Source organism: Carassius gibelio, chromosome B22 (assembly GCF_023724105.1).
Source record: "Carassius gibelio isolate Cgi1373 ecotype wild population from Czech Republic chromosome B22, carGib1.2-hapl.c, whole genome shotgun sequence".
NCBI lineage: Eukaryota > Metazoa > Chordata > Actinopteri > Cypriniformes > Cyprinidae > Carassius > Carassius gibelio.
In genome coordinates this window covers 18,822,480-18,835,537 of record NC_068417.1, presented here as the reverse complement: position 1 = coordinate 18,835,537, position 13,058 = coordinate 18,822,480, and the positions used below count along the sequence as shown (strand labels likewise).

The window sequence follows — 13,058 nt, the reverse complement described above, 5'->3', positions numbered from 1 at the left end:
GCTAAAGCAGATGTCACCATAGACTGTAAAAGAAATGGACACAGCGACCCCATTGGAACTCAATTGAGACAAATGAAGCCCAGTTTTAGCGGTTTTTAGCACTTCCGTTTCTGACGCGCAGACTCAAACGAAGCTTGACGACGTCAGCAACCTGTCTGACAAATCTTCTAGTTGCTGTGCGTGCAAACTGCCATTGTTAATCTTGCAGAGACGGCGAGCTTGAGCGGGGAGTTCTTTGGCGTGAATGAGCAGGAGTAAGTATTCTGATTAATTATTTTGTATAGTATTTTAAAATGTAACGCTGGCACGCCATATTAAGTTACAGTAATTGCCTGCGAGCTTCTCCTCCTGTCTGAACGTTAATGCGACAGAGAGTCGAGTGGTTATGACGCAATCGTTAGCCTATTTTTTACAAAAACTGTTTCTACAGGGCCATAATGTAACATAGAAGGTAATGGAGCCCTTTATATATTGTTGTGTATCTTTAGAAATAAATAATGGACAAACAGAGTCTTTAAACACCTCAGATGTAAAGTTATTCGCTGTCAAAGTGACGCCAAAATGAATGGGAGTCAATGGGAATGCTAACGCAAGTGAAGTTCTGCTAAAAGATGGCAGCCCCCACCCGACTTCAACTTCCGGTCGAGTTCCTTGCCCCTTGGATGTCACAACTGCAGCTCCCTCTAGAGACTGAACAGATAACAGCACTGACATCAGTGACTTTAGATGCCTTTGTTTAAGCCCTGCATCTTTGTGACTTTTACATTACATTTACTTTACAATAAACTTGAGCTTATATTACTTTAATGACACTTATTGATACTTTCCCTTCAGCAATACAATTCTAGTGTCTTTGGAAACACTTTGATTTTCACTTTTGAGCATTCGTTTGACAATTTATTGTGATGGTCTCCCAGCAGATACTGACTATAAGTAACCTACACGTCAACTTATTCTAACCCTAATCCGACCAGTCTACTAATACTCTGTTCAGAGGCGCCTCTATGGTTTATGAGCCCCCTGAGCAGAATATTTACTTTGGCCACCTCTGTAAAAATCGTGTGAGGCCAGTAGTCCAAATCATTCATAAGTTACAATGTGTTACGTTTTCAAATTAGCAAATGGAGTTGGGATATCATCTAGTGGTCATTTCAACAAGAAGGTAATTCATTTACCAATTTCATACATTATTTCATATTATATAATATTGTTTTAGGGTTGAGATCAACCGAAAAATAAGTGTTTTGGTGTCAAAGACAGAGTCTGGACAGGCCCTGATCTGAAGAGTATATTTGTCTGAACCAAGGCCTTCATGGAGAAATCTATCTGAAAGCAGTTCACTGGTTTGAAAATAGTATGATGACAGCATTAAATTACGATATTGTTCTTATTTCATTTTCACACAAACACACAGTGATGAACACAGTCACAGACTTTCAGACTAAGAAATCTGACCCTGAATACTGGAGCACCACAGTAGTGTCCCAAACTCTGTCCTGGATTCACTTTTTACTAATGACTTAATTTCTACCCACAGCTCAGATTCCCTCATTAAAATGTGCAGAGGACACAACAGTGATCAGTGCTGGGACGTGTTTGTGTATGGCAGTTTTATTTTTACAGTGCTCTGAGTGAAAGGGGATTTTATAGATCAGTGCTAGGAATAAATCATATGGCATGAAATCTACCAGATGAATGAAAAGCACAAACACTGCCCTGCCATCGATTTATTTGTTACTACCTTAATTACATAGTTACCTTTCTTGAAATTAAAAAGCCATGGACCCAGGCACAACAAACTGTAATTCTTTCTGGCATGAGGTGCTACCAATGCTATTACCATAGCATACTACAGAGTAGGGATTTGGTTCATTGGTAAACGAGAGGCATTGACGCTGACGAGGCGAGAAGACGAGAGCAGTTTGGAGATCTGAAACCAAGATGCTGATTTATTCAAACTACTATTTTAGTCTGTGAAATAAGGTTATAACTACTAAAAACATTTAAAACAGTTTTGTTATAGTGTTGGGGGGTTTTAAAAAAAAAACAACAAAAAAAAAAACCTTCTTTTAATTTGCTTTGCTCTGTTTGTGGCTGCTGTTGTGAGGTCAGTATCTGTCTGTTACTGCCATCAGTTTTAAAAGTTGGAAGACCAGAAATAGACTGTCAGCTTGACACACAGAGTGTTGCTTCTGTGTGAAATGAGGAGAGAGAGAGAGAGAGAGAGAGAGAGAGAGAGAGAGAGAGAGAGAGAGAGAGAGAGAGAGAGAGTCAAACATTCAACAAGCTACTGTAGAAAATAATGTACCACGCATGTCAAGACTAGGCTATATTTGATTCCATCATTGTAATTTTAAAATTTCATTATAAATAAATAATAATAATGATGTGGTTGTGTTTGCTGGAGATGACAGTCATGTGTACTTCTGCAGGGAGTGGTTGCACATTCAATTCAATTCAAGTTTATTTGTATATCGGTTTTTACAATACAAATCATTACAAAGCAACTTTACAGAAAATTAAGTTTCTACAATATTTAGTAGTAGTTTATAAGTGGTGACTGTCAGTTTGTATGCATATGACAGGATTTTTCAGAAAAATTAATACGTAGTCAGACAGATGATAAACATTATGAACAACAATTATTATATGATGCAGTCACTTGTAGCAATATTTGTTAGTTCTGTTTGTTGTTTCAGGGTTAGCATCATCTGAGGTCCTCTTAGGGTCAGCATCATCTCTTCTCAGGTCTTCTGGATCCAGACTGGAGCTTGTGTAAATCCCATGACAAATAGAGACATCATTAGCATAGCTGCTGATCCAACAAAGTAAAATTAATTAGTTTAACCCAAGCTAAAGAATAAAAATGCACATTTGATCAGATGCAACTACACTCATAATTTAAGAGATACATTATTTGAATGCTTTGTGAAAGAGATGCGTTTTTAATCTAGATTTAAACAGAGAGAGTGTGTCTGAACCCCGAACATTATCAGGAAGGCTATTCCAGAGTTTGGGAGCTAAATGTGAAAAAGCTCTACCTCCTTTAGTGGACTTTGCTATCCTAGGAACTACCAAAAGTCCAGCATTTTGTGACCTTAGGGTGCGTGATTGATTGTAACGTGGTAGAAAGCTAGTTTGGTACTAAACCATTTAGGGCCTTATAGGTAAGTAATGATAATTAACTAATGATAAGTAAGTTTTTCTCCATTTGCGTTCAAGACTACGAGTTTCTTTCTTGAGAGAGTGAGTATTACTGTTATACCATGGCACAGTACGTATTTATCTAACCTTTTTCAATTTGATGGGGGCAACAGCTTCTAATGTAGAGAAAATTGTGCCCATGTTGCCAGTCGTTTCGTCTAGTTCATGTGTATTTTTGGGTACAAATAGCAGTTGAGACAGATCAGGCAGGTTATTTGTGAATCTGTCTTTGGTGGCTGGAACAATAGTTCTGCCCAGACGGTAACGCTGAGACATATATACATTTTTTTTTACTCCATTAAGTCTCTCTTTTTTATCACAAAATCCTTAACATAATTTTAGGGATTTTCTAGAAAAAATAATCATTCACTCAAGTATATTGAGTTTGACAAAGACTAACTGACAAAATAGAAACATCCCAATTGAAGTCATTGAAATCAAGCCATTGGAATTGTCATTGCACAATATAAAGTAAATTTAAATGATTTATTTAGCAATGAATCTTATGTACATACAGTATTGTTCAAAATAATAGCAGTACAATGTGACTAACCAGAATAATCAAGGTTTTTCGTATATTTTTTTATTGCTACGTGGCAAACAAGTTACCAGTAGGTTCAGTAGATTCTCAGAAAACAAATGAGACCCAGCATTCATGATATGCACGCTCTTAAGGCTGTGCAATTGGGCAATTAGTTGAATTAGTTGAAAGGGGTGTGTTCAAAAAAATAGCAGTGTGGCATTCAATCACTGAGGTCATCAATTTTGTGAAGAAACAGGTGTGAATCAGGTGGCCCCTATTTAAGGATGAAGCCAACACTTGTTGAACATGCATTTGAAAGCCGAGGAAAATGGGTCGTTCAAGACATTGTTCAGAAGAACAGCGTACTTTGATTAAAAAGTTGATTAGAGAGGGGAAAACCTATAAAGAGGTGCAAAAAATGATAGGCTGTTCAGCTAAAATGATCTCCAATGCCTTAAAATGGAGAGCAAAACCAGAGAGACGTGGAAGAAAACGGAAGACAACCATCAAAATGGATAGAAGAATAACCAGAATGGCAAAGGCTCAGCCAATGATCACCTCCAGGATGATCAAAGACAGTCTGGAGTTACCTGTAAGTACTGTGACAGTTAGAAGACGTCTGTGTGAAGCTAATCTATTTTCAAGAATCCCCCGCAAAGTCCCTCTGTTAAAAAAAAAGGCATGTGCAGAAGAGGTTACAATTTGCCAAAGAACACATCAACTGGCCTAAAGAGAAATGGAGGAACATTTTGTGGACTGATGAGAGTAAAATTGTTCTTTTTGGGTCCAAGGGCCACAGGCAGTTTGTGAGACGACCCCCAAACTCTGAATTCAAGCCACAGTACACAGTGAAGACAGTGAAGCATGGAGGTGCAAGCATCATGATATGGGCATGTTTCTCCTACTATGGTGTTGGGTCTATTTATCGCATACCAGGGATCATGGATCAGTTTGCATATGTTAAAATACTTGAAGAGGTCATGTTGCCCTATGCTGAAGAGGACATGCCCTTGAAATGGTTGTTTCAACAAGACAATGACCCAAAACACACTAGTAAACGGGCAAAGTCTTGGTTCCAAACCAACAAAATTAATGTTATGGAGTGGCCAGCCCAATCTCCAGACCTTAATCCAATTGAGAACTTGTGGGGTGATATCAAAAATGCTGTTTCTGAAGCAAAACCAAGAAATGTGAATGAATTGTGGAATGTTGTTAAAGAATCATGGAGTGGAATAACAGCTGAGAGGTGCCACAAGTTGGTTGACTCCATGCCACACAGATGTCAAGCAGTAACTAAATATTAGTTTAGTGATTCACAGGATTGCTAAATCCCAGAAAAAAAAAATGTTTGTACAAAATAGTTTTGAGTTTGTACAGTCAAAGGTAGACACTGCTATTTTTTTGAACACACCCCTTTCAACTAATTGCCCAATTGCACAGCCTTAAGAGCGTGCATATCATGAATGCTGGGTCTTGTTTGTTTTCTGACAATCTACTGAACCTACTGGTAACTTGTTTGCCACGTAGCAATAAAAAATATACTAAAAACCTTGATTAATCTGGTTAGTCACATTGTACTGCTATTATTTTGAACAATACTGTATATAAATAATGCACGTTATATTGAATAATGTATTTGACACTGCTGTACCGACAATGATTCTCTTGTATCTTTTAAATGCTCAGTGAGAAATACTGCCCTATTGCTCAAATGTCAAGCTATGCCCACGGCTTTGGCAACAAATTTCCTCCGAACAGCCCCACAAATACCAGAATATCATTATGCGTGTCACTGTATTCCTGAAACTAATTATTTTCTACAATACATATACCCCATTTGAATATTTAATGAACAAAAGTTTTAGTGTGTCTTTTAGAGTGTAAAAAATAAAATAAAAACAAATCGATTTTACAATTTCTCAGTTCATTTGCTTTCCATACTGTCTTTCCTTGCAGTAAGAGTCTGCCTTTACAGAAAATACAGGGCAGGAGACCAAAGACTTCACAATAAAAGCAAAAGTCAGAACAAAAAATCAAGACATAACAAAACCAAAAGATCCCCAAAACCTTCACAGCACCTCAAACACACTGATAATAGACTGTTAAAATATTCACTAACCTCAACCGAATCGGTTACTGACAGAGATAGACAAATTAAAACGGTTCCTTTAATTAGGCGTTTCTGATGAAGTGAAGTCAATATCATTGACTGAGAGAGATTCTGTCTCTCTACACACTGGAGTTAAAGGACAGACAAATTATCTGATGGATGTTTGGACTTTAAGACATTTTCATAGCTCAAATAAATGAGGGAAAAAAAATTCATAAACATCAGAACTAGAGACTTTGGACTTTCTGAAGTAACAGAAGCAGAACAGAGAAGCCACTCGACATATTCAATATCACGGTCTATTCTGAGTAGAGAATTACTTGACCTGTTTCATATATGTGCATCTTTTAATATTAAAATTATAGTCATAATTGAGTTATGTTAAATCCACAGATTATATAGTACACATATATCTATTTATATAATTACTATACAATTTTACCATTTAATAACATTATAAATAACAATGAGAGGATCTCATATTTTTATGTCATTAATTAAAGTCCTTAAAATCATCAGTCTAAAATATGTATATGAAGAAAATTAATATATGTATTTGTAACCTGAATTTCTCATTTTGCCATCACTATATAAATTAGTATGAATAACTTAACACTGTTGAGCTCAGTTTGACTAGTAAAACTCAGTCCTGAGGAGAATCATTTGAGGCAGAATATTTCCCTTGTAATCGTCATGAACATGTTTAATGAACATAGAGAGATGACAGTTAAGCATCATGAACATGCACAAAAACAATTAGAAACTTCAACAAAGTGAAAGCAGAAACCACAACTTCACAATAAAACAATCACAATATTACTTAAAACTCAAAGACCTGTTAATTACAAATACCACTTATGCACAGAAGGATCTCATGCGTCATGCTTTGACCAAACACCCACTTAATAATAATAATAATAATAATAAGCTAATAATAGATACAACAATGTGAAGTTAAAAATTCTTATCCTTTAGTCTCCAGAAAAATCCACTAAATACTCAGTCGCATACAGATCTTGTACAAAAATTTTTTAAGGTCAATGCTGCATCTGTTCATAAAACTTACTATAAAGTGTTTATTTACATAGAAATACATAGAAATACATTCCATATCAATTCATATTCAATTTCAAAGCATTAGTATCCAGTTATGAATTACATTGGCACACCAGCTAATGAGTTTCCCCTTTACAGTATAAATACAATAAAGGAGGATTGTTGAATAAATGAACATTATGTATTACTGCACTGTCAACACATTGTGATGTAGAGGGGAAAAACAAGAACAGAGAGTTTTGACAAAGTTTGAACAGAGAAACATTTGAAATGCATGCTAGTAAGAGGCAGAAACAACCTGTTTGTCCACACATAAACCTGATCACTTAGACTTTCCTCATTGTTGAGTGGAAGGTGTATTTTAAGTGTTACCATCCTACAGTCCACTACATGACTGATCAAGATTTTATACTAAAGAGTCAGTCCCCTGTTTACTGTACGCATCTGTTCTCTGATCAACCTGTAAATAAAATAAAATGACCATTTGTATTAACACACACAAAACGTCTACTCCAACTTCAAAATCATCTGACATTATTGTTTTTCTTTTTTTGTAATGGGCATTTGACTTTCTTTGCATATTCACATTACAAACACTGGGTTGGTACTTTGAGTAACTTTTCCAGTGTGATTACAATGCGTGAAGTGGAACTTGTGCAAGACAAACATTTGTGGTTAAAAAGTAGCCTATGTATTTATTCATTTTTTTTTTTTTTTTTTTTTTTTTAGAAAATGTCACTAGATTAGACCCTTATTCCTCAGCCTGGATCATAAATTATCTGGATTTTTTTATTCTACATGTGAACTAATCCTTTAAAGTTGCTTAAATTTCCTATCAAACTTACACAGTGCTGTTCTCAAAGACATCAAACTCCGAGATAATGATTACATCATGTACATTGTAGATTACTTTATCCCCATAGACACAGTACTACAGTGAGGCTCTTCTGAGGATCTCTTACCTGAAGTTGACAGGTTCTGTTTGTACACCTTCTTGAGCTTAAAACCCAAATAAATTACCATATCGTTTTAGCAAGCTTTCACTGTCTAGTCTGTAAGAAGGAGTCGGATAAGAGAAAAAAATCAGTGTTGGCTGTAACAAGCTGCAAATTTGTTACCACATTTCTGACATTACTTTTCTACAAAAAGACATTAACATTGCTGTAATCAGACTAGTGACTGATTCAAATAGCATTAATATAATATATAAGACTTTATATGTATGAGGTATAGGTAGATCCCACAAAGTGCTGTTTACTCACCTCAGTTCACAGCCTGATTCTTTTAGCACCTCAGTGAGCTTTGTCTTTGAGTTTCCTATTTTATTGTGACTGAGATCAAGCTCTTTTAGAAAACGTAATGATGTCTTCTTATCCAAAGACTGAGCCAAACAAGCAACATCTGTAATGCTGCAGTCATTTAGACTAGAAGGAGTCAGACAGACAGAGAAAGAAATCTTAAAAACAAATACCAATAACAAATAACTTTCTATAAATGCACTGTATACTCTGGCTCTTCACGAAATACTGAGTATAAAATATCTTGTTTTAAAATGATCGTTACTCATTTTGACTCTAATATATAGAGCTCCTCACCTCAGTCTCTCCAGTTTACAGTGTGAATCCTTCAGTACGTCACACAAGTGCTTCACTCCTGTGTTTTCTATTTTATTTCCACTGAGGTTCAGTTCTCTCAGGTGTGATGAGTTTGATTTCAGAGCTGAAGTAAGGGTGAAACACTTTTTCTCTGTAATACTGCATCCACACAGACTGAAGACAAAAAAAAGGGAAAATTGGTTAATCTACAATGAGCACCGTACTGAAGTGCTACAGCATGTAATTAGTTTAATTCCCATTAAACTAATCTGTTTTAACCCTATCCGACTAGATTTATATGCTGTAAACAATTGTTTTTTGTTTCATTTAACATGTATCATTTCTTTACTCTTTATTGTAAAGCAAATTTCTGCATGTACTGTACACAATTCACAACACTTTAATTTAAATAATGACTACTTAAAAACAGCTAGTATAAACGAACAGGTCAATTCCAGATGCTGTAAAACACTATTGTTTTTGACTCCAATGGTTTCAAATAACCAACAGAATTATAAACTTTAATCACACTGTAACTGCTATGCAGCGTAACATTGCATACTTGAGTATTTCCAGCTTGCATTGTTGGTTCATCAGAAGATCACTGATGTTTTTCACTCCAGAGTCTCCTAGTTGATTTCCACTCAGGTCCAGTTCTCTCAGATGTGATGGGTTTGATTTCAGAGCTGAAGTCACAGCAGAACAACCTTCATCTGTCATATAACAGTCACTGAACCTACATTCAGAGAAATTAGTTTAAAATAAAACTCATTATCTTTCCTTCAAATACCAATATTATATACATACACCTATATATACACATACATACATACATATATATATATATATTATTTTTTTGTTCTGTATGCATGTTTCTCACCTCAATCTCTCCAGTTTACAGTGTGAATACCTCAGTAGATCACATAAGTGATTGACTCCTGTATTTATTTTATTTCTACTGAGGTCCAGTTCTCTCAGGTGTGATGGGTTTGATTTCAGAGCTGAAGTCAGGATGAGACACTGTTTCTGTGTAATACTGCATCTACACAGACTGAAGACAGAAAGAGAACAGACATTGAATCAGAACTGATTTATTTTTTAGATATCTATGTTTTCAGTTTTTAATCTTGTGCTGTCTTAGTTACAGACATTATAATATCTATATATGGATATCAAACCACATTATGGTGGATAGAGAATTTCAGCTAAGTAAAAAAAATGCAGTACTCCTGCAAATTAAAGTTATAGGTCAGAATTTGGCTAGGTTTACATTTCTGGCACAGGCAAGACGATCCAGATATAACATATCTGATAGTAATTTGTCATCTTTTTAATTATATATATTTTTTTGGGTAATATATGGTTTGCACTACTTAAAGTTACAATACTAAACAATGTAAAATACTCACATCACTGTGTTGAGTTGACAGTGTTTATCCCGCAGTAGAGCAGCGATCTGATTCACTCGTGTGTCTCCTAGTTTAACATCACTCAGATTCAACTCTTTTACCAGCAACAGGTTTTTACCCACAAGTCCAGGCACATATTCAGACGCCCTTTCTGCATCCTGACTCAAAAACCTGCAGAATTTGAAGCAGGATTCAATTCAGTACTCCTATTTTGTGACGTAATGTAAAATACTGCTTAAACTACTAGTAATCAATGTTTTTAATCCTGAAATCTTTAATATATTGTATATAAAAAAAAGTGTAAAACAAGCAGTCTGTATATTGTTCATTTCTTCATCTCTCACCTCAGTGTCTTCAGTTGACAGTTAGGATCCTGTAGTAAATCACTGAGCTCCTTCACTCCTGATTGTCCAGGGTCATTTCCTGTGAGATCCAGCTCTATCAGATGTGAAGGGTTTGATCTCAGAGCTGAAGCCAGAGCTTTATAACCTTCTTCTGTGATACTGCAGTCTGAAAGTCTACAGGAAAAATATTATTATAATTAATTGCTAAATTGTTTTATATTGAAAAAAAAATCTCAAATGGATTTTATTTAGTCTTTCTATCGAAATGAAACGCGTCTCTTTCTTTTGTTCGCTACAATAATATTTTGACTGATAAAAAATAAATAAAAATAATAATAATAATAATATCATATATATATATATATATATATATATATATATATATATATATATATATATATATATATATATATATATATATATATATATATATATATATATATATATAGAGGGATGGGTATCGTTAGGGTTTTAATGGTATTACTACTCTTACCGATACTGCTTAATGGTCCGGTACTTTAACGGTATTCTTATCGGTACTTTGTGTTGTGTGTGTGTGTTTTTTAAGAACAAGTTGAGAACAGAATTAACATTTCTTTATTATTTTTTAATGTAAAATTAATAATGGGCTTGTCTTGGACCAGAGGTGTTAGGGGGAGTTGGTTGGTTCATAGTAGCTGCAGCTAAAAAAAAAAAAAAAAATTCTATATATATATATATAATATAATAAAAAGGTTGCAAAATGTGGCAATTGGCTATTTTGTAAACTATAATTTTGTAAACTAACTAACTATGAGGTATGCATTTAAGTTGGCCAAATAAATGTTTACATTTACATACTGATTTTTCCTTATTTGGAATTATAAAAACAAGTAGAAAATATGTTGATTTCATTCTCATTTTTCCCAAAAGAAATCAACAGAATTTCTACGTAAGGTTAGCAAACCAGGGAGATTTTACATTTATTTTAAATGACGTGAACAACGTGATTCAACATGATTTTAGCATACATACCTGACGTAGATAGGGCAACAACCAGAGACGATCTAGCTAGGCAGTCGATAAACATAATGCACTTTTGCTTCGACAGATTGCTTGTGTTTCCGCCCTTACATGCAAATATTGTTTTGCACTTATGACAACGAGGGTTGTCAGCATTAACTCTAGTGAAGTATAACCACACTTTGGAACGTTTTGCTCTCTCCGCCATCGTCACTCTTTGTATGAAGCGGGAGTTTTCCCGCTTCATACAAAGTTGTGTGACTGACAGATAGCCCCCGCGGAGCGCATGCGAGTTCTTGCAGATCTCACAGACAAATGTCTTAATAATATTGCAAATTAGAAATGTTTGGAGAGATAAAATGTGCACGATTACATTAATCAAATCTCTTCTCCATCGTCACTCTTTATTATTAAGCAGGAGTTTACGGACAGTTAATGCATGTGCGTGCGCTCATTGTGGTGTGTGTGTGTGTGTGACTGACCGACTGACAGACAGCCTCCGCGGCGCGCATGAGAGTTCACCCAGATCTCACAGACAAACGTCTTAATATGATCGCACATTAGAAATGTTTGGCGAGATTAAATGAGCAAGACAACAATATTAAGCAAAAATACATGGTACATTATTTTTTTTCCTCTAGTACCGAAAGCAGAACCGATACCGTCAGATCTTACTGATACTAGGGCCTTTGATAATTTAGCCCCGGGGCCAGTTTAATACCAGGTTTCGGTACCCATCCCTATATATATATTAGGGCCGGGACTTTAACGCGTTAATTGACATTAATTAAGTACACAAAAAATAACGCGTTAACTAAGATTAATTAGTTACAGAAAAAAAATTCCCGCATTTTTAATAACGTATTTTTGCACCGCGGAATGTTTCTCACTGCATGAGTGTCGGCGGACCGATTATACTGGAGCACCAACTAGTGTTCGCATATCACGCAGCACATCGAGCCTCAAGTATCACCTCAACGCAAAACATATAGCAGCTAGCGTGGACTTTACACTATGTTGAACTATGTATTATTTTGTTGGTGCAACTGGCAGTTTATGTTGAACTCTTTATTGTTTTGGCCAAGGTTATTGAGAGTTGGATTTAGTATGTTATGGCCTCTGAAGCAACAGAGAGATGTTTTCTAATAGTCAGTGTTTCCAATGTTCTGAATGTAATTGACAGCATTGTGTTTTACTTAAAAAACACTTTACAGAAGGTTCCAGCACCTATAAGCTTCCTGAATTTCTGAAATGTACTATTTCTAAATTGTTTCTAAATATGCTATTGCTACACTTAATTGCAAAAATTGCACTGGTCTGCTAGACTTGGTTGAACAAAAATAAACAATATTTTGTTGCTTAAGCTTTTGTATTCAGTCATTATTCAATGGTATACTATAAATCCATGTGAAAAAAAAATTACTTCTCACTGTTCTCAGGTCAAATATTTATATGCGATTAAAATGCGATTAATTGCAATTAATTAATTACAAAGCCTCTAATTAATTAGATTAATTTTTTTAATCGAGTCCCGGCCCTAATATATATATATATATATATATATATATATATATATATATATATATATATATATATATATATATTAAAATCAAATTTTCATTTGAATCACCTAAGTTTCTCCAGTGTGCAGTATTTATCTTCTAATCCGTTCTGGAGTTTCTTCACTCCTGAATCCTGCAGATTATTGTTGCTCATGTCAAGTTCTTTCAGACAGGAGTTTGATCTCAGGACTGTAGCAAGAACTAAGCAGCTTTCCTCTGTTAGATCACAGTCACACAGCCTAAAATGATGAAC

General features: G+C 35.1%; 1 protein-coding gene across 16 annotated transcripts in view; it reads right to left on the bottom strand.

Moving 5' to 3' along the window:
• LOC127986809 (protein NLRC5) overlaps positions 1-13,058 on the bottom strand; it is a 229,160-nt gene that overhangs the window by 167,099 nt on the left and 49,003 nt on the right. Inside the window, exons 26-27 of one of the 16 annotated variants that reach the window (XM_052589044.1) lie at positions 12,874-13,044; positions 10,242-10,415 (exon numbers count right to left, since the gene is read on the bottom strand). The exons of the other annotated variants lie outside the window; for them this stretch is intronic. Coding sequence (XP_052445004.1) covers positions 10,242-10,415; positions 12,874-13,044 — 345 coding nt within the window. The remainder of the gene's footprint in view (positions 1-10,241; positions 10,416-12,873; positions 13,045-13,058) is intronic. 16 annotated transcript variants of the gene reach the window in all.